Below are 27,748 nucleotides of genomic sequence, written 5' to 3'. Positions count from 1 at the left end.
CATTTAATATTGGTGTAACAAACTGCAGCGGTTACTCAGCAACTTAAAAACAAAGTGACTGCTGAAAGAGTGCATATTCAAAGAAAAGCATGATTAATATGCTGATTAATATGCAGACATCCGCTGGGAAGTGTTGTGAAGCAGACAGAAATTTGTTTCAAGGCATTTAAATCGTACAACTGGGTGAGAGGACAATATAGGTTCAATTATGGCTAATATACAATATACCTCGAAAAAGGCGGCGGGGGGAATACACAAAATAGTCAAATATATAAGAAAAATAGACTAAATAAATGCCAGGGCTCAATATAAAACCAGAATAATTTTTAAATGGAAACATAATTGTAAAATTTTCACTTTCCTGTAAAGCAAATATGTTTTCGAGTTATTCTATTATTATTTATTTTTCATTTTTTTCAAAATATGCCAGTGCGTCGATGAAGCTCAGAAACTGTACCTGTACACCCCCTGGTGGATTTCATTTTCCCCCAACTAATCACACAACGTGAGGTCAAAGTTTAAATATGACGCAGGGACGTACACGGACACAAACTAGCTGGAAGACGTCGTAGAAGTAAGAAGTAATGCTTACTAAATCAGTCTTTTTATTTATTCTGCCACTAACACAGATATCTGAGCACGCGAGCACTCCGGTCACACCCCGTGACTTTACGAGGCTTTAGCGCGCGCGCAGACTGTAGGTAGGATAGCTGCCGGTGCGCTAGCATGTTAGCTAGCCAATAGCACGGAATGGATCTGCTGAGTATAGTTGTGGATGAAGTGGCTCTGGAAGGGCTGGACGGGATAACCATTCCCACTTTGTGGATACGACTGGAAGACAGGCAGCCCGGGTTTCCCCTCAAGCTTGACGACTGCACCAAGGAGCTCATCTGGAAGTCACTGGTCATCAACAGCGAGCTGAAGTTTTACGAGCTCCCGGAGGAGAGAGAGGATGTCGTGCTGACCGACAGGTGATGTTCTCATCCTCACAGATATGATCATAAGGGGCTCGCACAGTTTTAACGCAGTTAAAACAAACAGCAGGCTTCCACACAAGAAGTAAATAAATGCTCAAATTTGTCATGATGGTCCACAGACAGGCGGAACCTGTCTTAGTGGGGCTGTTGTTTTCCTATACTTTAACACTCTTGCACTTTATGTACTCCATCTTTAAACCTGCATTACACCAGTTTATGATGCACTTAATAATCCTCTGTGTGCATCTGTGTTAGAAAATCTCCCACTGTAAATTTCTCAAGCCTTTGTTGTCATCGTCCATTGATTTCTTTTGTTCGTCCAAAAGCCAATGATTAGTCAGCTTAACATCATCAGTGACTCCTGACATTTTAGTGACCTGAAACAGCAGCTGGATCGCACTGGTGGTGTAGTGGACTGAATCAGTGAAACTCCTTTTTCTGTTGGTGTAATTAAACACATTACACATTTAATCCCTGAGATATTTTAATATAAGAACTAGTGTTGGGCGATATGGAAAAAATATTTATCACGATATGAATTGTTTTATATCACGATAACGATATATATCACGATATACCACCCGACCTGTGGTCATCTGAAAAGTATGCAGTCTGTAAACAGCGATTGGAGAGGGTGCAGTCTTTGTTTTGAGTTACCGTAAAGCATGCCGCAAATCCGGGTGCACGTAAAGCAGCACCATGTTGCAAAACCACAAGACGGAGTTTCTTTGTGAAAAATATCATTTTTTTATACTTTATTTTCTCTTGCATAAAGTTAAGAGTATGTATAGTGAGAAGACAACACTAATATATTTGCCACAGGCTATTTAACTCTTTAAGACCTACCATGAGACCAAGTCCGCCAGAGCTTATCTTTACATTTTACATGCTGTAGTGCCATTTGTGGGAGCATTTCAAGTTGCTATACATCAATACAACCGTTATAGCCCAAATTTTAATAATTTGTATGCATTAAGTCCATAGTAACTACATAAATTGCAAAAAAAGTGCAATAAACTACAAAAAATTGAAAATCGTTTTTGTTTTGTTTTTTACAAATATTTCTAGTTAGAGAAATTTAAGAGGCTTATCCCTCAAAACTGTAAATACAAGAAAGTTGCACAAAATAGTTTCCAACCACGAGAAATTTATTTTGAGTGTCTTCATAGTTTTATTTTTGAGATAAACTAATTTTTATATACTACAGGAAAAATGAAATATTATAATGTAAATTTGCAAAAAAACACTATGTGCATCAAAATAAACTATTTCCAACAGTGTAATTTGACTTCTAAGCATCCCTGAAACGATACAGAAAAGCATAAAGTCAAACATGACTTTTAAAAACACCAACATAGGCTTTGAAAGTAAAAAACTACATTTTCCGCGAAAATGACGTCACTTCCGGTTTCGGACAGGTAATGGCGGACATGCGATAGTTCGCGCTGACTTATATTCCAATGTAGGAAGTGTTATGAACAGCTGATCGGATCGGCAAAGCGTGTTTCTGGAATATTATGTTTTTGTTGCTGGAAGTGCTTTTTATGCAGTTTTTGCAAAGCTATATGTGGAAGGAAACCGTGACCTAGGGCAAGCTAATGGAATAAGATGTAAGTACAACTCCTACGGTTTCATATGCAAAAAAAATTATTGTGCTACCTTAGTGGTTCCAGTTCTACAGGGATTTAAAAATAGTTAGGCAAAACGCAGTGTGCCTGCTCCGACCGGTTGTAAGGGGTTAATGATATATTTTATGTAATAATTTATAAAATTAGGGTTAGAAACGATAGAACACAAATGGCACGATAGAAAAGTTTCTATCGTCCACACGATATATATCGTCATATCGCCCAGCACTAATAAGAACAAAAGTGCAATTTGAAAGGTATAACTCAGTTTTCCTTCATTGTAAGAAATAAATTGCACAGGCTGTCCTGTAATTATAACACAGGAAAATTGTTGTTAATTGACAGAATGTCTTTTCTTTTTTTTTTTTCTTTTTTTTTTTTTTAAACTGTGAACCTACTGTAAAAATCACAAATTTCTGCATTAGTTTTAAAACAAGAATTTTCTGTTCTTCATTCATCTGTTTCTTATTTAACTCGGTGCTGTATGAATTTCCATGGTGGAGGCAATTATCAGTAGGAAAACCTGTAAAACTTAAAACATCTAAGGTTTATGCCTTCCCTGCTTTGAAGATGTCCAGTGGGCCAAATTTGAATCTTTTGCGGGCCTATTCTGGCCCCCGAGCCTTTTGTTTGACAGCTCTGATGTAAACTCTTTTTGTGGACATCCTAACATAAGTTTTGGACTTTCCTAATGCTTTTCTGGTTGAACGGAAGTGAATTCCCTTTGCCAAATGCTGAAGGATTGTTTGTTTGCTTGCTTGTTTTGTTTTTAATAGTGTAAATATAGATAGTTATTAATATTACACCTTAGTTTGTAGAGGTAGTAGTAGTAGATGTAAGAGCATTTTTCTTTCAGGGTCAAGTTTACCATTGAAATTTAATGCAATAAATGTGTTATTTTGCCTTCTCGTTACGTTTGGAGTTGCTCTTGTTTCTTTCAGGTTTAAGGACATTGATGCAGAGACAGGCATTGAAGTGACTGACAGCTTTACCGACACTCCCAAAGACATCTACCCCATCGACGTTGTTCCAGAAAACAAGGATGGGATTCAGGGCTCGTGTGCCTTCTTCAAAACAAGGAAAGACGTCACAAAGCAAGTCCGCTCCAAGTCCCTGCTGACCCCATTGGTTAGCTTGAACGAGGCTTTGGAAAGGTTTGTAGAGATGAGCTGATACTGACAAACCTGGAATTAAATGTGGTTAAATATGCTGCTTATTGAAGATTTCTCACACAATGTCACGTGCACAGTGCTTCAGAGTTGCCCGCTATATTGGATGTGATTAAAAACACCGGTTGCTAGTAGTTGGCGTTGTGTGAAATCAGAGGTGCTGTATCAAGTGATTGTTTCGGTTGCTATTAGATTGCAGATTTCCTAGTGACAAGTAGTTGCCAGAGGGGCAACGATTGGACTGGGACATTGACAATGATTTTCCTGCAGCAACCACTCCCAACCTGTTGGAGAATACTAATTTTTCCACATGACTGGTGGTTGCTAAATGGTTGCAGACAGGACCTAAGTGGCAGACAAGTTAGCATCGCATGGTTATGCCTACAAAACATCAATAAAATGCAATTTATTTAATAGTGTTTATGAAAGCTGCTCGTGTTAACCATGAAACTATCTACGCAGGATGGTGAGATTTGTAGTGAGGGATGTTGGATGTTTCATAACCCCCCCACCCCCACCCGATGATTAACATGCTCTGTGGAATTAGCAAATTTATTGTGCTTCCTTCTAAGATACGGGAGAAAGCTGGTTGTCGTGGCATCACAGTGTTTGCGATATCGTGCCCTGATTGGCAGCGAGAGCGATCCTGATGTAAAACTCGGCAGCGACTCTTACTGCGTGCTGGAGAGAGTGGGCCGAGCACGATGGCAAGGAGAGCTGCAGAGGGATCTACATGGAGGCTCTTTCAAGTAGGAGACACTTGTGCCCACCTTTAGCACGGTTCCATCGCTGTTCTGTGTTTCCTCTACAGACTGGCTTGCACTCAGCTGTCTGCCTTCTAACAGTCAGTGTTGTGTTTGAGCAGGGTGGATGCCCGAAAGTTTCACTACTTCAGAAAGTCTCTTGTCCGATACCAGTTGGTCACCATGCAGTCCTACGTCAGGCGAATGAAGACCGGACAGCAGCAGCACTCCATCCTTCTGCTGCTCAAACGCTTCCATGTAAACAGGTATGTTTGTGCTCTGTGTTTCACATTTTATCTCATCAAAAGCAGAAATGGGAATGGTCAGTTTAGCATCATCAGTGAAAAAGAAAAGCATGAAATAAAAAATCATCTGTCCTTGGACCCTCAGTTGAGATTCTGTTTTATGCACGTAACCTCAGCAATAAAGATACCACCTAAATCTGTTCATGGTTTTTGCAGCTTTAAAATTTAGGTGCATCCATCTGTGTGTTGGCTTTATCACATCTGCTTCCTGTTTTTGTCTTTCAGGAGGACCAAGTATGACATACTGATGGAGGTCACGTCCAACTTTCTCCAGCAGTGTCCGAGTCAGTTTTCCACAATTATCACGCTCAGAGAACATCTTGTGAGTATCCCTCCAAGTTTCTGTTGCTCCCGTCTGTCTAGCCTTCTGCTTGTGGTAGAAAGTTGTCTGTTTTTCTCGTAGAACGTGGGCGACAGGACTTACTCGCGTCTGTTCAAGTACATGCGAGCGTCCAAGTTGATCGAGTTTTGCCGATTCCCTTTGGAGGTGTTGGACCCCAGCGCTGGACCCCGCACCAACAAAAATGGTAATGCAACACTGAAACACCACATAAGCCTCATAGTGCATGAGTGCAGCACAACATATGCTTGATTTGGATATCAATGACCAATCAGAAAGAGAAGAAATCTGACCCAAATTGCTTATGACACAACTGCTTCTTGATATAATCACCGTCTTACTTGTCCTTTATGTGCAGTTTACAGAGTTGCTGCTTCTGTGTGCTTAGTTTCTCAAATATTTTGATGTATATGCACATGTTTATGCCAGGCCTGTAGTGCCTGGCAAAAGTCCTCATTCTATATTTAGTGGTGAGTTAAAAAACAACTCTGTCACTGCTTGACTTTCTAAAGTAAAGAACCATGAAGAAGGGATTTTGGAGTATTCGATAGAAATTTTTTTGTTGGTATGTTACTAAAATGTACACATTTTTAAAAAAAAGTACACTGCTTTACTTATTTCTCAGGCTCCAAAGTGACTGTTCGCTGTGTGAGGCTGTTAAAGCCATACATAAAGAAGGGTGTAGCTGAGGAAGATGACGATGACGATGAAGACGAGGATGATGACGGTGGAGCAGGAAGAGGGGGTTTGCTTACAGAGGGGCGGATCATGGAGAAGGACCTGTTAACACAGGCCTATCACATCAGTATGTTTGATCTCTTCCTTACGTTAAGAAACAAAAGAAAAATGAAGTCTTGATGCTTTTCCTGGTTAGTTTTGTTGCAGTGAGAGAAAAGCTAACACTTCCATAAACACTTGTACGGCGATATTTTTCTGTCTGTGCTCCAAACCATTGCATGAAGGTGCAGCCTTGAGCTTTGATGTTTGAGCGTGATCACAGCTGTACTGAGCCAACAGCAAAGGGCTTATACCCTTTTTAAACATTTAGCTCTTTTTAACTCGTTAATTTTACTACAATAGTTAAAATCTCATGCAATATTTAATAGTGCCTTCCTTCTTTGTGAAGTTCATTTTTTTAAAGGTTTCTGCGATAAAATAACTTCGTCTATGCTGAGATTTCATTTTTACGAGGGATTCAGACCTCGGTTTCCACGGTGACATTCACCACATTGAACCACGTTTTCAGTGTCCAAAGGTGCAGAGGACTAGTTCTCCTTCAGGCCTTTTTCCTTACATTATAAACTGTTACTTGTTAATTTGTTATTAATAGTCTGATTTTGTGCTAGAGTGTAATCTTCTCGTGAAATGTACAATATCATTCTTATGTTGTCTCTTTCCATGAAGACAGTGAGGTGTAAATAAGGCAACAAATATTGTTGTTTCTGAAGTTCATCACTAGTCCTCATAACTCATGAAAGCGCAGCAGGACAGTTAATAACAGAATGTAGTTCTCTGCACTCTCTAATGCCTAAAGGCTGCATTTTACCTTCAGATCACTTTGTTTCTGTTCAATCTCACAGGAAGTTGTTTGTCTTACTCGTAATCAGCTGAGTGTTGTGTTAACTGTTGCCTTTTGTCTTTTTTCTCTTGTAATGCAGTACTATCCTCTGGCACTAAGGGCATCCCCCAGCGTGATATTGCACTCAGACTGAACGTCAGCAAATTGGAAGCTCGCATGCTCTGGCGAAGGCTAGAGAAAGATGGGTTGATTAAGGTGAGGTCTGGGCCGATGCTTTTATTCTTTCGTTCTTTATTTTTGCCCTTCTCCTAAAATAAGATCGATGTGCGTAGGCTAAAAATAGAAAAATCAGTAACGATGATCAGGATAGCTTATTTGCAGGTATACTCAATTGTCGGATGTGTTTCGGCTTCCCACCCACATGACTTGACCAGAGGTCAGCCGCCACAAACAACGTCCTTCCTAACATATTATTAATGGCACATGTGCTGATGATCAGATAACCACTTGAAAGTTTATTTGGTGTCAAACCTCTAATTCTTCTGCCGTTGTTTCTCTGACACGCGAAAGGTTGTCAGTTCACAAGTGAGAGGAAGCACAGGCATTAGGAACCCACCCTGGGCTGTAAAATCTGTGCCAAATTAAATATGCAGGTCTATGTTCTGAAGTAACTCCTTGAGAGGCAAAGGGAGCAGCCGGAATTATCGGTTACAACCTTTTTATATCAGCTCTTCTCGCCCTCATGAACGGCAAATGCCAAACCTGACATCACAACTGCCAGCCCAGGATCATTTCTGCTTGTCATCCAAAGAGTAGCAGCTGCTCTGAGCCCTTTTCAAATGATGCCCCACCCTGTCTCTAAGTCAGAGGACAGCTACCCACTGGAGAAAACTCTTTTCTGCCACTGGTATCCACGATCTCATTCTTGATTCAAACGAGGAACAAAAATTACAAACTGAATATCGCGTTGTTTTCAATAAGACTTCTAAGTACTGACTGCGATCATAAGCTCATCAGGAAATTGTTTAATGAGGTCATAGATCTATAAGCCGGCACTTCAGCATTGTCTTGCCTTTTCATACCAGGAAATGATATGTTGCAGCAATCTACCAAAGCAGTGGGTCGTTTAGTGTTGCGTTCATTGTGTTTTGTTTACATTGTAAATTTCTGTTTTTCATTTGTGTGTGTGCCTCACTCTGTAGGGATTCATGGAAGATGAGGGTCGGCAGAGGACGACAAAATTCATCAGCCATAAGTTTGTAACCCTAAATACATAAATTATACCTTTAAATTCTTATTTTCGCGCCACTTTGCACTAAATCCTGCCATAAAAAATATCGTTTTGCTCACATCTTTTGGCAGGTGTGTCGGCGGTAGCAATCAACTCCAGCTGTTCGCTAAAGAGCAGGAGCGGCAGATGCTGCTCTTTTCTTCCGCACCTCAGACGTCAAATGCAGAACTGACCTCCCCTAAAACGCCGTCATCGTCAAAGGCGCCAGTGAAAGGAAGCTCCAAAACTCCTGGAGCCAAGAAGAATAAAAAAGAAGTCAAGGGAAGAAACAAAGAGGCAGAGGAAGAGGGGCAGACATCTGAAGATGGGAAAGGAAATTCAAGACACGAAGAGCTGGATGGAAATGAAAGGAAAGTGAGGGTAAAATCAGGAGCCAGGCGAAAGGCAACGGGGGAAAATGGCAGCATGACAGCAGAGCACACTCAGCCTGACGTTCCTGTCACGCAGAGTGCACCAGCTGAGTGTGAGCAGTCATTACACCTTTGCTGATTTCAGAATAGATAGTAAATCTCTGTAAGGTAAAATCCACATTATAACGTCTTAATGTTGATGAGTTTTTAACTTTTTTTTTTTTTTTTGGAACCTCTCAGGTGAAACTTCAGTGTGCAGCGAACCTGCGACTCACGGGACACCCGACTCAGTGTCTGGTGCTGTGACAGGTAATTCCCACATGTTAACCTGAACAGCTCTGGCTGTAGATTAAAATAAAGGAAAAAATGTGTTTTTATATTTTTATATAAAGAACAAACTAATTTATATTTACAAATGCATTAGCGTGCATTTGAATTAAACGTTTTTTGTCAATTTAGTAAATATTCATTCTGATTCAGATCTGCTTTGCTGTCTGTGTATAGTTACTGGCAACCACTGGTCACACCTCCTTGCAATTGCTTTGATTGTTAGCAGGTTTCTCCACTAGTTTCCATGGAAGACGCTGACTTGTCTGCAAACACAAACTCAAACTACTCACCAAAAAATCTTTGATGGAAATTATAGCAAACATGGCGATCTGCTAACAAGCAAAGCAATCACAGGGAGGTTTTTTCCAGCTAGTCCGTGTGACTGAAGCCTAAAGTGGATTTTACAGTTTTTTTTTTTTTTTTGGTTCAATTGTTTTTGTTCCCCAAATCCAGTTAAAGTGATCTGAGATGGTTCCAAACGGGCCAGATTACAGGGTAGCGATAAAAGCAATAAAGAATAACAATACAGATGAAAAAGGTTTGTAGACGTTAAAGAAGAAGCAGAATTTCACTATAAATTTGAAAGAAGGTAACAGAAGGTGCAGAGTCAGGTGGTCCAGTTTTAAGAAATGGTTTGGGCTCTTCTCTGCTCCTACTATTATAATGCATTTATTTTAAATTTGCCTATGTATGCATAATTACAACATTCCTTATAGAGAAATGTAGTCACAGGTATGAAACTGTAAAAATATGCACCTGATGGTGTAGTGTCAAAAGCAGGAGAAACATAGTCTCTAAGCGCAGATGTGGATTAATGTTCAACACACACGGAGACAGCTGGGGTCACTAACTGTTAGTTCAGGACTTTTTTCAAGTATTTTTTATTTACAAGTGAGGTTGTGCTTTAAAACCAGTCTGACAAGCTGATCAATGAGGAATTTTTTTTGTTGGGTGATTTAGAAAGTCTGACTTTCTGAAGTCCTGCTGAGGTGCGCTTTGGGCATCCACAATTGCTGCAGAAACCTAGCTAACAAAGAAAAGTGCAACCACAGTTTATTTGTAGCCCTAAAAAACCAAACAGCCTGCCAAATTGACTGCCAAAAACAGCCTTTTGTGGCTCTTCTTTGTTTGGTACTGAAATAACTTTGATAGTTTTCTTTGGGATGATGATGATGATGATGATGTGCACTATGTGCCCGTGCAATTTCCTTTCTCTCCTACAAAGCTCCGGTTGAGGAAAAGGAAGAAACCAGTTCAACTGATGCCAGCTCTTTGCATCAAAGTGTGTCACCAAATGCAGCTGATAATGCAGCACCCATCACCGTGGTCGTCAAAAGTATTCCCTCTCCAAAAAAAGCCAGCGGAACTCGGGAGAGGTCTCACGAGACGTACCGCCTGCTAAGGAGGAAGAACTTGATAGTTGAAGCTGTCTGCAACTTCAGAATCATAGAAGGTCTTTTCCAGTAAGTTTGTCTGAAATGGCAACAGTTCAACTTTAAAGTGTTTTTGCATGCACAGTAAGAGAGCGTGAGCGTGATGTGCTTTCCACAGGCTGCAGAAGATGATCAATGACGACGAGAAACAGGACGGTGTCAGTTCAAAGTGCTGCAAGAAGACTATCGTACGTCTCGTCCACTGTCTCGCAAGAGAAGGCTTGCTTAAGATATACACGACCACTGTTGTACAGGATGGGATGACAAGGAAGGTACGTGAACACATCACATCTGCGCTCTGCCTTTCTATACAGGGAAGAGGAGAGTTTTATGGAGTCCTATGACATCATATATAAAGTGTCCTCTGTCTGTCTGATGTGTGTGTCTGTTGTTGCACCTGTAGGTTGAAATGATTGTTCATCCGTCCATTCAACCCAACGATGACAGAGTCAAACAGGTTATTGAGCAGGTCCGGTTCAGAATTTCCAGCTCTTCAGCAGTGTTACGGTGAGCACATAATAAAAGATAAGTCACATTTAAAAACAACAACAGGATGTTTGAGCTGTCCTAATGTCTTGCGTGACCTCCATTTTTAAAAATATTTTACTAGGAAAATGGAAAGTAGGTGCAGTGCTTTATTAAAACGGGTGTCAGTGTGTTCCTGAACAATGATGAGATTGGATGATCAGTGATCATTATTCCATCAATTTTGAAAAGATCCTCATCACCACAAACTAAACGCTGCCTCAAACAATGACAGAGCCTCTACCATGCTTTACTCCATCAGACCTGTTGCCACTGATTTTCAGTCCAGTTCTTGTGTAATTTGGCATGTCTTAGTCTTCCCGCCTTTTCCCTTTGACCTTTTCCCCCTTGAACGTCTACTTGGGGTAACCCTCATTTTTCTTTTGTCCTCCACTTGTCCAGTTTTTTTAAAATTATTTTAGGACATGCTGCACACCAAGCCGAGGTATTTTCAGCTAACGCTCTGAGAATCACCTTGTTGCTGCAAAAACACCATTTAATGCCTGTGAAACTGAGGAAACTGCTGTTTCCCATAGATACAACTAAAAAAAGAAGAAGAAATTGTGTTTTTGTCTAAATATAATTTTAAATTGGTTCTTTACTAATTTATCTGTTACAGTTAAGCCCATAATTATTCATACCCCTGCCAAATTCTGACTTAAAGTTACTTTTGTTCAACAAGCAAGTTCTTTTTTGAGCAGAAATGACACAGGTGTCTCCCCAAAGATAATAAGACGATGTACAAGAGGCATCATTGTGGAAAAAAAATATTTCTCAGGTTTTATTTATATTTTAGCAAAAAGTATCATGTTCAGAATTATTCATACCCTTCTCAATAATCAATAGAAAAAAGCCTTTATTGGCTATTACAGCAATCAAACGTTTCCTATAATTGCAGACCAGCTTTTTGCATGTCTCCACAGGCATTTTGCCCATTCATCTTTAGCAATGAGCTCCAAATCTTTCAGGTTGGAGGGTCTTCTCGCCATCACCCTGATCTTTACCTCCCTCCTCCACAGATTCTCAATTGATTCAAGTCAGGACTCTGGCTAGGCCACTGCAAAACGTTAATGTTGTTGTCTGCTAACCATTTCTTCACCACGCTTTGCTGTATGTTTTGAGTCATTGTCGTGCTAAAATGTCCACGGGTTCCCAAGGCCAAGTTTTTCTGCAGACTGCCTGATGTTGTTGTTGACAATCTTCATGTATTGCTCTTTTTTCATGGTGCTGTTTACTGTGATTAGGTTCCCTGGTCCATTGGCTAAAAAACACCCCCAAAGCATTAGGTTCCCACCACCATGTTTGACAGTGGGGATGGTGTTCTTTGGGTTGAAGGCTTCTCCATTTTTATGCCAAATGAAGGCAACATCATTGTGACCAAATAATTCAATTTTTGTTTCATCTGACCATAACACTGAAGACCAGAAATCTTCTTCTTTGTCCAGATGGCCAAATGAGCTTTTGCATGCCTTAGAAGTGCCTGGAGAAGTGGCGTTTTCCTTGGTCTGCATCCGTGGAACCCAACAGTGTCCGTTGGACTGTCTGCCTTGAGACATTGCCACCAGCAGAGCCCAGATTCACCAGAATGGCCTTGGTGGTGATCCTGGATTCTTTTTCACCTCTCTCACTATTCTCCTGGCCAGCACAGGTTTCACTTTTGGCCTCCGACAACGTCCTCTGAGATTTTCCACAGTGCGGAACATCTTGTATTTTTAATAATACTTTGCACTGTAGCCACTGGAACTTGAAAACATTTGGATATGGCCTTGTAGCCCATTCCTCACTTGTGAGCAGCCACAATGCACAGCCGCAGGTCCTCACTGAGTTCCTTTGTCTTAGCCATGAATGTCCACAGACCACCTGCAGAGAGCTGCTGTTTTTCACCTGTTGAGTTGATTAAAACAGCTATTTTCAATTAATCAGGGTAATTAGGATGCTTTAGAACAGCTTTGACTATTTGGAATGGTCTGGAACTTTGGATTTTCCCAGAGACTGTGACAGTTTGTAAAGGGTATGAATAATTCTGGACATGATACTTTTTGCTCAAATGTAAATAAAAGCTGAGAAATATTTTTTTCCACAATGATGCGTCTTGTACATCATCTTATTATCTTTTGTGAGACGCCTGTGTCATTTCCAGTCAAAAAATAACTTGCTAGTTGAATAAAAGTAACTTTAAGTCAAAATTTGCCAGGGGTATGAATAATTTTGGGCTTAACTGTATGTGTAGACACAACACTGGTTGAGTTTGATGCCTTCTTTATCCTTGAGTGTTAAGAGAAAATGAGCAAAACACCAGCCAATGTCTAAAGGAAAATTTTGAAAGATCTTCAGAAAGTCTGGAGAACAATGGAAGCAAAATGCAAAGAAATATCGGCTCACTCAAGACTTTTGGACAGTACTCAATGCTTTTACTGTTACCTGGTGTTTGTTGACATGTGAAGAGATTTAAACGGACTTCTGATCTTGGTAATGATCACTCGGCCTGCCTGATTGCTGTGTTTATGTATTCAGATCTTTCTATACTAGAATGTGAACTTGTCTTCTGTGTTTCACTGGCCTGTTGTGCCCTTGGTATTCTTCTTCTGTCCCTCAGTCATGCTGAAGACAGAGCCAGAGAACAAGAAAAGGAGGCTGACAAAAAGAAAGCAATTATCGATGATGACCCGGACTTCAAGCCCACAAGAGGTTGTGTTTTGATTTTGTACCACAACAGAAGGAAAACTTTAATTTCCCACAAATTTCTATTGCCAAGAACAGAAATGAGAAAAGACTAATAGTTTGTCCAGTGGGTCAATCATGTGATTCAGGCTCTATATCAAACTGGCAGAATAAATATTATTTTCATGATTTCCTTAATACTCTTCTAACAAGGGAAGGAATGATTGATTGATCATACTTTATTCATCCTGAGGGAAATTGGGTTAAGGCTGCCAGCCGTGCCAGCGCCGTCTTACCCTACCCATGTATTAAATATGGATATTTTTACATTTGTTTTGGTTTATTATTGTTAATTAGGGGCCAATTAACCATAAAAGACATTTTTGTTCGTCAGATGATCAAAAATAAGAAGAGACTAAAAACATTTTTAAATGCAGTAAATTGAGCAGGCCTGCTAAGATCATGCTATTGTGTATACTAAATCAGATCTGTCTCCAATAAATGTTTGACTCACTTTATTATCATTATTATTTTTTTTGAATAGTTCGAGGGTTGAGTAAGACTTATGGCTTCCAGCCTAAAATGCATCGTCTACGTATGATGCATAACTTCCTCTGGTATCTGATCTATGGGCATCCGCTCCGACACAACTGCAGCAGCTCTGATTCAACCAGTCAATCATCAAGCAGCGCAGACGGCTCCGATCCTGCTGCCAAACCTGCAGACAGCAAAGCACAACAGGATCTGAAAGAAGCAGAAAGCTCTACACCTGCAGACAGACGAACACCGTTGTCGGACACTGTTGGCACCGGATCTGACGGCCGGAAAAGTGCAGACTCCAGCTTATCTAACATGGAAGTGGAATCTGGTGATGAAGGAGAGGAGCAAAAAGATAGTTACTCTCAGTCTGACATGAAAGGTGAGACAGCCTCATGTATACTTGAATTTCTAATGAAAATTTCATTTGGATTGCTTGTTTCTGTCTATACCGGTGTGGAAGTTTTGCATTTTTCCCAGCTAATGTCCTTGGTTCACCTTTATTTCCTGTGTGACGCTGATAGTCTATCTCGATGAAGACTCCTGGAAGAGATTCATCCCTCCTGTCCGTGTTCACAAGGAGTATAGCAGCGGCTGGGCGATGGTGGGCGACCTGCTCCTCTGTTTGCCTCTCTCTGTTTTTGTGCAAATTATTCAAGTTACTTATAAGGTGAGTGTGAAGCTTTGTTTTGAAAAAAAAAAAAAAAGGCCATGCAGTTCATTGGCTTGTGTGGAGTGGAAAATATTTTTCCTCTAAAAAGATGAACAGGCCAACTCTGTGGCAGATATGTGCAGATTTTCTCAGTTTGAACTCATTTTGTAGCAGATGTAGTGCAACGTTTAGGTATTTGTCTCAGCACTTAGACTTTGTGTGGTCTGCTGCTTCATGGCTGAGAGGCTGTGCTCCTAAACACACTTGTACCACTACAGTACCATGCACGAATTCAGTGAGCTCTTTAGAACGACCCATTCTTTTGAGTTAACTCTGCTAACTTGTGCCCGCAGGTGGAAGGACTGGAGGAATATCTCAATGATCCTGTAAAGCAACATCATCTGGTGAGAGCGCTGCCTGCACGAATGAGAAGGCAGCTGCTTTATAAACGGTGACTTTCATTCTTCTCTCTCGGTAACATGTCACATCTGGGATCTGAAAGTCAGCATTTATGGACATTTTTATTTATTTATTTATTTTTTTAATTTTAGGAAGTACATCTTTGTGTTTCATGAAAACCTGCTAAAGCTGGTCTACATGGGTCTCCTGCAGTTTGGTCCAATTGAGAAGTTCATGGAGAAGGACCAGGTACACAAAACCTTAAAACAGTGAAGTACGTGTAAGCGTACGAGGACTATTAAAAGGAATACAAGCATGTTACATGTTTTTGATTTGTACGGTTTTTTCTAAGGTTGTAAAAATTGCTTGATCTTCACAAAAATCTTACTTATTAATGGCTGTAAATTTAGCCGCTCAGGAGCATTTTTATGCATTATGTCTTTATCCATTTATTTATCCAGGTGTTTGTGTATCTTAAACGTAATGCTACTATTGTTGACACCACCAACACCGAGCCTCACTACTGGCTGGTCACAGAGTGCCCTGAAAAACCGTTTGAAAGGCGCCCTTACGTCTTTAACACTGCTGATGACCTGGAAAAGTACTGGTTTGACCTGATGTGCGTCTGCCTCAATACACCACTGGGTACGTGCATACATGACCATAAAACGCACGCACTGCTCTGGCAATTATTCAAAATAATAATAATACGTCCCTGTTTGAAAATGTTCTTTTTAGGGGTAGTTCGTTGTAAGAGGAACACCACTGATGAGGAAACGACTCCTTCTTTTGTGCAAGAACGCCATGTTTTCGCAGGATTGGCGTACCTGCTAAAGTGAGTGTGTAATGATTTCTCTCCCTCTGGCTGTGAGGGAGGAAAAAAAACGATATGAAGCTTTCCTGGCTGTCGCCGAGTGCAATCGGTTTTAAAGAGGGTGCTGCATCATAAATCTCGTTGTGACTGATTAAAGTAAAAGTTGTGCCTTACCACTGCAGCCAACTTTGAAGGCAAAAGAAATGTAAAGTTTTACTTCACCACTTGGTGAGTAGTTTGCGAGTCTTTACAGACAAGTTGGCAACTTTCATGCAAATATTGAGCTGCTAACTACCGTATACCACTTTACAACCAGCTTCACACTAGCGACTCCCAGCAGCCACTTGTCAGCCAGTCAGAGAGCACCCATTTTCCTGTGTGGCTCGACATTATTCACTGTGCTTGCTTTTCTTCCATTTCTCGTTTTCAATTAAAGCTGACTTTAACTCGAGCAGCTACAGTACTGTAGTAGCTCAGCTATCTTTCATACGCAGTGTTTTAAAGTCATTCTGATGAATGTGCATCTGTCAAACACACACAGGGGCAGTACTGAAGTGTGTGATGATGGGTCGATACCAGGAGACGGTAAAGGAGCAGGAGGACTGGACTCTGAATTTTTTGGTCATCTTAAACGCAACTGGTTTTGGACCAATCAGCTGCTTTCTGTTAACACGGTACAAGTGCAATATGGAATACCGATAGTCATGTGCATGTTGAATGCCTGCTGGCATTTTTGACATGTTTGGGGTTTTTTTGTTTTGTTTTTAAGAGGCAATCTGGTTTAGAGGCACAGGACAACAAAACCAGACTAAAGAGCCTCCTGAGTAAAGATGCTCTCAGATTTGCACTTAAAGCTGGTGAGTTTTTGTTTGTTTGTTTTCTTTTGTCCACTTCCTGTGATCAGCGATGTCACATCTGTTTGTGAGCTTTTTACATTGTGATTAACCACAAATCTCTACAACAGGAGGTACGGCGAAACCGCATTGCGTCACATCCAAGCGGCCAGCAATGGCAGAAAAAGTTCAGGTATGGGACTTTATTTCAAACTCTAGGATATGCTCATTTTCCAGTTTATTAGGTACAGTTAAATAAGTTCAACAGGCCTGCATTAAATCCTGCTGCAGAAAATAAACAATGTTCAACAGAAAGTAATAATAACAGGTTGAAGGAGCTTTTAAAGCACGTATGTTTAATTAAGCTCATAAGGTTAGTATGTGTTTTATTAATCAAATTGAGAGTACAATCATAATGTGGGCCTTTATTATATAATAAACAACATAATTATTTACCTGCTCATTCTTTTTATGTCCAATATTGTAAATATCCAAAGGCAGTAATGGTGTTGTTTCTTTTTATTTAATTACTGATCAATGCTCAAATACATCTATTTAGGCTGCCTGCAGGTTATTGTTTGTAATCTTATTCACTGATAACCAGGTGGGAATAGAACCAGCATCCAGAAACCAGCGGGTGGTTGGAGGAAAGGGGCAGAAGAGGAAGAGAAGCAAGAAAGATGTTGTCAAAGTCCCACGCAAGAAGAAAAAAGGTACAAAGTGTCCATTTTAACCTAAAAATGAATGCATGTGTCTGCTGGGTGTGAGGGAAAACGTGTGTTTTCATAATCAAAGAACCCAAGAAAAGAACTCCTGCACACGATGAGACGGACCACCAGGCTTTGAAACGGATGACCAGGCAAAGAGTCAACTGGACTGTACAGGAAGACTCACTGGTGATGCTCTGCTGTGTGGCTGCGGACCTGCTCAACAGCAAGGTACACACAGAAATTCAGTCATCTTTTTTTAATTTTACACTTTCTCGCACTTACTTCCTCCAAAACGTGCTGCACGTTACGTCATGTGTTGCAGTTAAAAAGGCCGTTCGTACCTCACTGCGTGGTGAGAGACCTGCTCCACGCAGAGTTTGAGATCTCATCGGATAAAACGTCTGTTGCCGTCGGACGTCGCTCAAGATACATCCTGAAAAATCCTCAGACGCTTCTGAACTACAGGTGAGTGCAGATAACAAAGAAACACATACTTTTAAATCCAGTCATTCGTGAAACTCTCTTTGCTGCAGGATCTGCCTGGCTGAGGTTTACCAGGACAAGTCGCTGATGAGTCTTTTGGAGAAGGAGAAACCTGCTAATCCCGATAAACCAGAGGTATGCGTTTGCTGTTCCTCTTTTATTTCAGTTTTCTTTATTTTTCTTTATTTAAGTGACTTGAAAGTGTAATATTTCTGTCTGTGCTTTTTTAGGATTGTGCCAAAGTGTTCTCAGAGTATATCCGGCTGCTCAGACAGAAGTTCAGCTCCATTGTAAATGCTCATGATTTGATCATCCCTGACACCAAACAGCAGCTCTTCTCGAGGTAAAAAGCTGGAAGATTGATGTGCTGACATACAATATGTAGCTAAGTGTAAAGCTAACACTGTTTGTTTTTTTTAAAAACAGGTTTAAGGTTTCTGCAATAGACAGCGGGAAAAAGCTCCCATACAAAGACACTCTGAGCAGGTAAGGTTATCTGAGATTTTTATACTAGAATGTGAATGTTTATGGCAGTAAGTGATTGTTTGTTTGTGTCTCCACTGCAGCACAGATGACATTCATTCTGTAGTGTTACATAACTTGATCCAGAGCACTCTGGCCATGACCAACAATCAAATGAAAACCTCCAGATCCTTTCAGGTACAGCCAACATTCAGTATAGTCCCATAAAATCTCCCTTTAACTAAGTTTATCTGTGAAGATTAATTTTTTTTTATTCACATCGTCAAACAAAAAAAATAATTAAAAATTGTAATCAAGCTTTTTATAGAATTAAATTCCCTTAATAAGTAGATCTGTGTCATATTTTAAGGCTCAGTCCTTTGATTATTTGTCTCACGTCTGTCGTAGATCTTCCACTTGTACAGTCAGTATGACCAGGAGCTTCTGTGCAAAGTCTTCATACAATGCAGGAAGAGGGGTCTGGTCAACCGCCGGCGTATCAGCCAGCAGTTTGGGCCGAAGAAGAACCGAGCGCTGCCCATCCTGCCTATGTCCTACCAGCTGTCCCAGTCCTACTTCAGGTACGTTACCAATTGAGGAATGATACGCTCACACGCATCACTGAAGCAACACTTGATCCTGGTAGCTGGTCGGGAGTGAACGTTCTACACTACAGAAAACTGAGTGGGAATGGCTTGCTAACTGTTTCATTACCATGGTAACCCAGGGCTCCTCCCCTCCCCTCATGACATTTTATTTGCTCCACTGTTTGCTCATAAAAAGTGGAGAGGTATTCAAAACAAAGGAAGAAGAAACTACATTATAGCTAATGGACACTTTCCAAATGTACTGTATGTCTGAATGAATGAGTTGATTAATTAACTGGAATAGATCTGTAGCCACTTTCACCTAAGTAGCACTCATAAGTAGGACTTAAAGGTGATTTTGTAACTGCTAGAACTCGATTAGAAACCTAGAAGTCTTTGAGGGTTTTTTTTAATTTCTCAGACAAAGGCTGCTTTCATGACAAATATTTATGTGCAGTATGTTATGGTAAGTACCCATTAGGAAGGGGTTCCCCTAGGACCAGCATACCTTCCAGCCCTTTGTTTCTGTTTGCATTTGACTGCTTACAGGAAATCCAAAGTGATTCATTAGCCAGTGGTGTCCGGTGTCAGGCCCTTTTGTGGTGGAATACTAGGAACAAGTGAAGAGGTTAAAGCTTCAAGATATTCACCTAAAGCTAGCAAGCCTGGTTAATAAACTGCATCCATAAACAGTACAGGTGGATACAGAATAATAAAACTCCAGTAGTCCAGTATCTGAATTCTTCCTGCACTGCTTACTGCACCCTGAAATTTTTCACCACCCCTCTCCCTTTCCTTCCTTATAGGTGTTTTTCATGGCGTTTTCCTCATTCCCTGTGCACCGATTCCTTCCGCTTCTTAAGGAGTCTAATAGACAACGGGACGCAAGATGACAGGCCCATCATCGCACTCTACAACGAAACTGAATACAGGTCACAGAATGGAGAGGAAGTGCTGGAGACAAAAACAGGATCCAAAAGTAAAGAACATGGAGGAAAAGAAGCTGACAAACCAGCGAGTGAGCCGGAAAGGGCAAAAGATGTCACCACAAAGGAAGGAGATGACAACCAAAGTGAAATTAAAGGAGACGAGAGTTTGAAGGACACTGACACAAACAACGAGAAAACTGATGTTTTGAGCAAACCAGACGAGCAGAAAAAGCCTGATGACAGCTCCACATCTGGATCTGGTGAAGAGGCTCCAGGAGTGTCGGCCACGTCAAACGCGGCACCTCCAGCTTCAGACGAGCCTCCTGATGTGTCGGACATGCTCAAGTTCTCTCTCCAGTCCCCGGGTGGAGCCTGCCTAGTCTCGCTCAGCCTGATGTCTCTAGGACTGCTGAATGTGTACGTCTCCATACCTAAACAGATGGTGGTGGTGGACAGCAACCTGGTGGACAAGGATGTAGTGAAGAGGTGAGACATAAGGATTCAGCACTGTAATGACTTTTATACACTTCCAAAGCATCTCAGGCTAAGATATGTACATCACCCCTCACACATGAAATGCTGCTTGAAGTGTTAATAAACAAAAGCAGGTTGAAAGTGCAGTAGTGACAACACATTCAAGTAAAAGCAAAGTCAGAAACTAGTTTTTATTATTTAAGTTGTACAGATTTATCCAGTTTTTATCCAGCTCTCATTAAGCTTACAAACGGATAACATAAAAAAAATTATTTGTAGCCCGATGTACAAAAGTCACAATCTTTTCTTTTCAGTATGGCAGAACTAGTAGAAGAAGAAGAGGAGGATGATGATGATGGTGACGAGTACGATGGGAAAAAAAGGCTACAAGTGAAGGCACAAAAAGCTTCGCACACCAAGTACTTAATGATGCGAGGATATTGCACCCCGGGCATCGGTAAAGCTTTAGAAACCTTTCACTGTGAAATAATACCTGGTGGATCATTAAAAGTAAAGTTTGTTGGATTGATTGAACAATTCGACACCAAACTTCCAAAATAGTTTTGTAGCAAAGAGCAAGTAGTTTGTGTCAGTTTACACACTCTTCAGTGAAGTTCCTGCCATATTTGGAGTAACTGTTTTCACCAGAAATGAAACAGAAGCCTTGTTAAATTAGTTTTATTTATATAGCATCGAATCAGAGCAACAGTCGCTGTGCTTTATTGTAAAGACCCCACAATAATAGAAAGAAAAGCTTAATAATCAAATGACCAATTATGAGCAAGAACTTGGCGACAGTGGGAGGGAAAAACTTCCTTTAAACAGGAAGAAGCCTCCAGTCACAACAGCCGTCTGTTGTGACTGGTGTGTTGTGCGTTTTCTGTGTTAAGAAAATGAAAGGATGTTGCATTTCTGTTTATGTCTGTTCTTCTCTTTTTCTAGTAAAAGTGCGCAACCTAAACACCAATGATAGCATTGTGATGGAGTCGTGTATTCTGAGATTGCAGCTGCGCAACACGCCCGCTCACAACCTGTTCGGTGCAGAGAGTAAGAGTCACCGTATTTTAGACTTATACAAACGGAGTCTGGTGTTCAAAAATAAAATCCTTTTCTGTTTCCTTCAGTTTTAGATTTTCCACCTCTGGACTTGACAAAATGCGGTCCATCCCTTCTCCCCTCCAACCTCACCTCCTTCGTCCGTTCTGCCTCCTTTTCTCCTCCCAGTGTTGAGGAGTGTTACAGGCGCTTTGTTGAGCAAAAGGGATACACCCCGCGGGACATTGAAGCGTGCACTCAGATCATGAGGAGCTTAGATGAAGCTGGTGAAAGAGGTTGGGATGCTTATGACTTTCTCGAGGCTCACGCGAACCTGCTGGAGCCGCAGTCTGGACGCAGCAGGAAGCTGCAGCAGTACATGGAGGTAAAAATCTAACTCTAAAATAATCTAAACGCAACATCTTTATATGAAGGGGGAAGAAAACAGATTTGGTGTCTAAGTTATGTTACGATGTGTGTTCTGCATCGTTTTATTTTATTTCCTGCTACAGGAACTTTGTCATCATTCTTATGACTCTTTAAGGATTTCTCTCTTTGTTTGCGTGTCTGCACTGCAGGAACTGAAAAATGACAAATCCTCAGGATGTTTTTAAATTTTATTTTAAGCTCACCCAGTCAGGCACACGCAACACGTTTGAGTGATGTAAGCAAAAGTTATTATACACCGGCAACCATCTGATCAGTGTTAACACGGTCTGTGTAAGAAGCAAAATATAAAGAAATGTACAAACCATGAAATAACAGCGTTTATAAGCCTGAATGAGATTGCTGTCAATGTACTGACCTTTGGTGTCTGCAAACAGCGGAGCAGTGTAGAAAGAAAATGGATCTTGAACAGGATTAGGAAACATGTTTGTGTGTGTGCATGCAGAACCGCATTAACACAGCCTGTCTGTTCTGTTCTGTGTCACACTTCAGTGCAATAACATTACAGTGTGGTGAAAGCTAGGCATTGCTGCTTTCATTGTGCTTCAATGGGCTACACTGTAGCGATGCCACAAACGCAAACCCCATGGAACTACATGTCGTGCCGATGTAGAATTAGTCGTTCAGCACCATCAGTTCATTCTGTACTTTTTCACCAGTTTTTGAATTTATTAGTGAGAGAATAACAGTCATTGTCTCAGTATAAGGAATAACAGTCATAGTGTAATATAAAGATTCACAAATGCCAGCAAATTCCTCGAGTGGAAACTATCAGAAAAGAAGCAAATATGTTTTTCCCCCCCCCAAAAAAAATGACCGGAACAAAAAGTGGAGACCCAGGAGGGGAAAAGTTTTTTTGTTTTTTTTTCCTTCTATAAACTGGCACTGGGACACGGTTATTACACATAATGCACCAGCATAAATGTAGGCAATAATGTCAGACACTAGGTAGGTAGGGAATAGGTTATGTTGTATGTCTCTACTAGGATTCCCCATAGGAACCTAAACCAGGCTTTATATTACGCACCTCTTTCCAATGATTAAAGCCACAGCATAGAAAAAAGCACCTGTTTCACTCTGTGAAATCATGTTGGCATACCTGTTGAAGGGGCGAGTGTAAAAAGAAGCTGGTTGGAGCTGGAGAACTGTGGCACCAACAGCTTTCAACTGTTTGTGTAACTGCAGCAGCTACACTTTGCCAACTCATTCAGTTTCTTTTGTCTTTAGTTGAAATGTTACACAACACTGAGGCTGGAATAATTACAGAGGAATCACCTTTAAAAAAGTATTAAAAATGGCAGTAATTCATAGCAACATGTTTGTGTTCTAGGAGTTGGAAGAAGAAGGCCAGGTGGTAAAAGTTGGGAGTCTAAGTGTCCGCTGGGTGCTCATGAAGCTCGCTGGACCATGGCTTCTTACTGTCAGCTCCAAGCACTGGTCTCAGTCATCATTTGCGTCAGACCCGTTTTTGGAGAAGAAGCAAACCATCCCCTTTGTACGGAAGCGGTGCAGCCGAGAATTCCAAGTGGAGAAGGAAGAACCACCGGCGAAGAGATTGGCTGTGGATAGAGAGGACGTCGCTGACAAAGAGGATGTGGACGGAGTGTCGAGTAACAAAGAAACAAATGAGAACGAACAGCTGGAACAGCTGGAACAACTGGAACGGCCGATGGAGAGGGCAGATGAGTCGAGGGGAGACCAGTTGTTGTTATTGGAGGAGGAGGGAGGAAAGCAGATACAGGAGGAGGAAAAACAGGCCGCAGAAAGGAAGGAGACGACGGACGCAGAGAGAAGACAAGATAACAGGAATGAGCAGAGGTTGAGAAGAGGAAGGAAAGCCGATGAAAACAACGATGAGGCGTGCTCTTCCTCCACAGGCCCCGATACTGATGCGTGAGTACCAACTTTAATCATACCAAGGTTTTCGTTTTTTCCTTCCTCGATATTCCATGTTTCATCTCTCTCCTTTTTGCGTCCAGTGAAACCAGCTTCATCAGCCGGCCCTGGCGCTTGGTTGATGGTAAGGTGAACCGGCAGGTGTGTAAGGGCATGCTGGAAGCTGTTCTTTACCACATCATGTCTCAGCCCGGCCTGACACACCAGGCGCTGGTAGAGCATTACAAAGATTTGCTGCAGCCAGTGGCAGTTCAGGATCTTGTGCAGGTATTCCAGTCTATTAGTTGTTACTTCATCTATTAGTTTTTTATTTTTTCGTCTAAGTGTATCAACATTTCATACACATAAACACTAGAAATCTTGGATCTACAGATAAAATAGACTTTCCATTATTTGAGCACTTGAGTCACACACGTCCAATATTCAGTCTCCGTTCTGACCTCTATCAGCTCCTTCAGCATCTATTAGCAGGTAGATGCTTTCTATAGTGACAGTTTGTTGCTGGGCTGAGCAAGTGCACTGATGACAGCGGTGAAAATGAACCAATCAGCCTTATAGCGGCACTAAATCCATGCCTAAATGTTAAAAATATGCCTGTATCTTTGAATAGCAGACACAACACGATTGCTGTGCAAAACGTGATTTTAAAAATAGGAAGCAATGATTTGCAAATCTCATAAACCCAGATTTTATTCACACTATAAAAGGTATCAAATGTTTAAAGTTGTGAAATGGATCAAGTCTCAGAAAAGTTGTTTGCTGCTGTGTAGCGTCTCGTTTAGCGACTGCTGGACTTTTGGGAGAGGATGCTTTCCCATTCTTGTCCGATGGAGGATTCTAGCTGCTCAGCAGTCTTGGCTCTTTTTATTGCATTTTTGGTTCCATGCTCTAAATGTTTTCAGTTTGTGAGAAGACTGGATTGTAGGCAGGACAGTTCAGCACCTGGACTCTTCTGCTATGAAGCCATACTGGTCTGCAGTGTAGTGTCTTACTGAAATATGCAAGATCTTCCCTGAAAAAGACGTGATGCTGCTCTAAAAACTGTTTATACCTTTCAGCATTCACGTTGCCTTTTTAGATGCACAAGCTGCTGAGGTGGTCCCTGACTTCTTTAGTCCAGAGTTTGCGGCGTCTATATTTTCCAAAAAGAGTTTCAGATTTGAATTCATCTGATCACAGAACAGTTTGTCTCAGTCCATTTTAAGTTAGTTGTGTCCCAGCTGTGATTTCTGGATCATATTCATACATGACTTCGTCTTTGCGTGATGCAGCTTTAACCTGCGTTTGTGGATGACACGATAACCAGTACTGATTTTCAGCTTTACCCTTTGTGCAGAGATTGATGACATTATGCACTGCAGATGATGAGATATTTAAAGTCTTCACAATCTAGCATTAAGGAACATTCTCAATTGTTCCACAATTTGTAGACGCCGTTATTTTTGCAGATTGTGAACCTCTGCCTGTCCTTACTTCTGAGAAACTCTGAGCGTCTCTAAGATGCTCTTCTTTTATCCAGTCATGTTATTGAGTTGTTGCCCATTAACCTAATTAGCTGCAAGTAGTTTATGAGATTTATAAATTGCAGCATCCCAACTTTTCGGGGGCTGCATACACAACATGAAAAATGACAATTATAAAAGTTCAGACAAGTTTGATGAAGGCAAAAGAAGAACTTTTTAAAACGTGGTACATCTCAGGATAACTTGTTTTGACACTTTTAGCACGTCACAGTTTTAGCATTACTATAAAAGAGCTGTCTTTCCTTATTTTCTGTCATATAGATAAGGTGCTCATATTAAACATGTTCAAACTTTCAGATAACAAGTTCCGCATCTCTGTTAAGAGATTAGCCTTCAGACTGCTGGAAACATTGTGTAAAATGCATCAAAGACAAAAAATGGCTGAGTTGGTTGAGTTTTTACTCTTTCTGTCTCTTCCACAGGCACTTATCGAACTGGGCTGTGTGACGAAGAAAACTCTGGCTAAAAGTCCTAAACCCTCACTGTTCACTCGTCCTGCACAGCAAAGAAAAAGCGAGAGAGAACCAGATATAGTGATGTATGAGCCCACCATCAGCTGCTGCCTGCGACTCTGTCGAGTGTTGCCCAACGAGCGAACCTGGAACTGTTGTATACCCTGAAAAGTGTTTGCTAAACTTATTTTAGATCTCCAAGGACTGAGAAAAATATTGAAGCAATGATCAGGCTGTTGACAGCTAAGTGAGGATATTTCACAAATTTGATCAGGCTGTTTGTATTTCCTTTGGGGAAGTTTTTTGTGTTCAGCTTTTCTGTGCTCTAACTTATAATTCTCAATAAAAATCCATAAGTTTTGTTAAAACTTGTATTTATTAGTTAATCACGTTTTTGTCATTTTCTCTGAAACATGCAAAAGTTGTGTTTACACTTATGCATACAGTATGCAGCTCCTAAAGGCTTAAATCAGCTTTGTAAAGGTCTTATGAGAGAAACACACTCAGTGTACTCTATTTTTTACTTTATTTAGTAATAAATTTGGATTCTTTACATTACATCAAGTCTTTTCTACATGATAAAGGTGTGAAATCACAGAAAATGTTCGAGCTCACTGCCCACAGTCCCATATTTTAAACTTTTTTTATAGTACAATGGAAAACGAGCTTTTCTGTCATTTAATTGTTTATCTGTTACTTAGATACTTTGGTGTTGTGTGAATGACTCTGGGGGAAGTCATTCATGCAAATATCTGTTCGCTGAGGAGTTGTCTTTTTGTCAGGTTTTCATGGCTTACTCCTGTTGTTGGACCCACTCGTTCTCTCTATAGCCTGATCAGGTACCTTTAAAGTGTATCAAGAGATTGGTGTAGTGGAGCGAGGTTGTTTCTAGCTGCAGAAGATTAGAAATGCGAGTAGTGTTTACAGAATGGGCAGAAATCTGGAAAAGGGCGAAAACAACAGCACACTCCAATTAAAAACGCTTTACTGTGTTTATTACAGGATAAAAAGGTGGAGATGTTTTAGCAATAAGCTGTCATTAGGATATTTTAAGACAATCACAATATATAAAAGCCAGGTGAGAGTCCAATATGAAAACCAGAGCTCGAAGTACTTAATGAAAAGCATCTGTATCTTTGATTGGTAGTGGAAACTCGCCTAACCTTTATTATATTTATTGTCATTTGGCATCAACAAGACACTTTGCACAGAACTTGCTCTATATTTTCTCTTTTTGACACTATTGTTTGTAAACCCTAGAGATGCTAGTGTGAGAAAATGTGAAATGCTCAGACCAGCCTGTCTGGCACCAACAATCCTGGCATGTCAGAGTCCCTTAAATCAGTGTCATGTGATTGGCTGTTTAGATATTCCCATTAACGAGAAATTAAGCAGCTATAACCAATAAGTCGCAAGTAATGTAGGTAATGAGCAGCGCTTCAGTTGAGTATGTGACCAGTATGTGAGCTATAATTTTATTTGTTCAGATGGTGTGGTAATTACTGGCGTACGCTGTGCTTTCACTTCCTAGATGGTTGTAAAGGTGCTGAAAGTCGGACTTGGCAGGACTGAATGTTTTTGTTTGTTTTTTTAAAGACTCACAGTTTAAGTCTATAAATTAGTTATGATGTTCTGCCTTCATCTGTTGATACACTTGAGATAGGTCAGTCATACAGAGAACTGGGGTTAAAACAGAAAGTGCAGAAATAATACCGTTGTTATTGAGTGAATAAATACAAGACTGATACAGAATGGGAGGAGCCTCAGGAAACCGTGATAAAGATCACCGGGGAAGCAAAGAGGAAAGGAATGTACCACAGTCACATTCATTTCAATGTGACTTATGAGCACAAAACTTCCTCTTTTCCTTCAGCCAAAGTACCAAACCTTCAATATTATTGCCTGTAAGTGTGGACCCTATCAGCCTACAGATATTATGTACAGATAAATATGTTTGAGTGCACTGTGCAGGTCTGTGTGAGTTCTCCATAGCCTACAATACAGGACTGAAATGGGACACTCAGAACATGTAAAACTGGATAATCTTCACTTTAATTAGAGCCACTGTCTAATGCTGGCTCACGACTAAAGCTCTGGCAGTTTAATTGCACAACTGATTTTTCTCCCATATTACAGTTTAGAAAAGTTATGCTGCATATACAGAGTACTCAAGCTAATGCATGGTATACTGTAATGGCATTAAAAGCAACAAGCAAAAAAACCAAAACAGTAACTGCACAATAA

General features: G+C 40.7%; 1 protein-coding gene across 1 annotated transcript; it reads left to right on the top strand.

The window, feature by feature from the left end:
- Positions 1 to 539: 539 nt before the first annotated feature.
- On the top strand, positions 540 to 25,890 carry LOC116329981 (general transcription factor 3C polypeptide 1). The gene is made up of 39 exons (XM_031752126.2): positions 540 to 971; positions 3,547 to 3,759; positions 4,347 to 4,523; positions 4,640 to 4,783; positions 5,048 to 5,144; positions 5,226 to 5,349; positions 5,788 to 5,967; positions 6,821 to 6,936; positions 7,884 to 7,936; positions 8,044 to 8,435; positions 8,563 to 8,631; positions 9,878 to 10,115; positions 10,204 to 10,357; positions 10,489 to 10,592; positions 13,207 to 13,298; positions 13,816 to 14,190; positions 14,333 to 14,478; positions 14,814 to 14,911; positions 15,012 to 15,108; positions 15,321 to 15,504; positions 15,598 to 15,694; positions 16,215 to 16,347; positions 16,443 to 16,530; positions 16,638 to 16,699; positions 17,111 to 17,219; positions 17,302 to 17,444; positions 17,539 to 17,681; positions 17,750 to 17,834; positions 17,930 to 18,042; positions 18,126 to 18,185; positions 18,266 to 18,359; positions 18,570 to 18,742; positions 19,555 to 20,163; positions 20,466 to 20,608; positions 21,094 to 21,198; positions 21,276 to 21,571; positions 22,964 to 23,526; positions 23,613 to 23,796; positions 25,475 to 25,890. Exons 1-39 carry the CDS (start codon positions 751 to 753, stop codon positions 25,670 to 25,672), a joined length of 6,672 nt encoding a protein of 2,223 aa, XP_031607986.1. The 5' UTR covers positions 540 to 750; the 3' UTR covers positions 25,673 to 25,890.
- The last annotated feature ends 1,858 nt before the right edge of the window (positions 25,891 to 27,748 follow it).

Source organism: Oreochromis aureus, linkage group 6 (assembly GCF_013358895.1).
Source record: "Oreochromis aureus strain Israel breed Guangdong linkage group 6, ZZ_aureus, whole genome shotgun sequence".
NCBI classification, from domain to species: domain Eukaryota; kingdom Metazoa; phylum Chordata; class Actinopteri; order Cichliformes; family Cichlidae; genus Oreochromis; species Oreochromis aureus.
This window is presented reverse-complemented; position numbering and strand designations above follow the sequence as displayed.

Excerpts from the sequence above, each read along its gene's own strand:
- LOC116329981 (XM_031752126.2), top strand. The coding sequence starts at position 751 with ATGGATCTGCTGAGTATAGTTGTGGATGAAGTGGCTCTGGAAGGGCTG. Across the intron at positions 15,505-15,597 it reads CTGCCTCAATACACCACTGG|GGGTAGTTCGTTGTAAGAGG; the intron begins GTACGTGCATAC and ends TGTTCTTTTTAG. Across the intron at positions 20,164-20,465 it reads GACAAGGATGTAGTGAAGAG|TATGGCAGAACTAGTAGAAG; the intron begins GTGAGACATAAG and ends TTTTCTTTTCAG.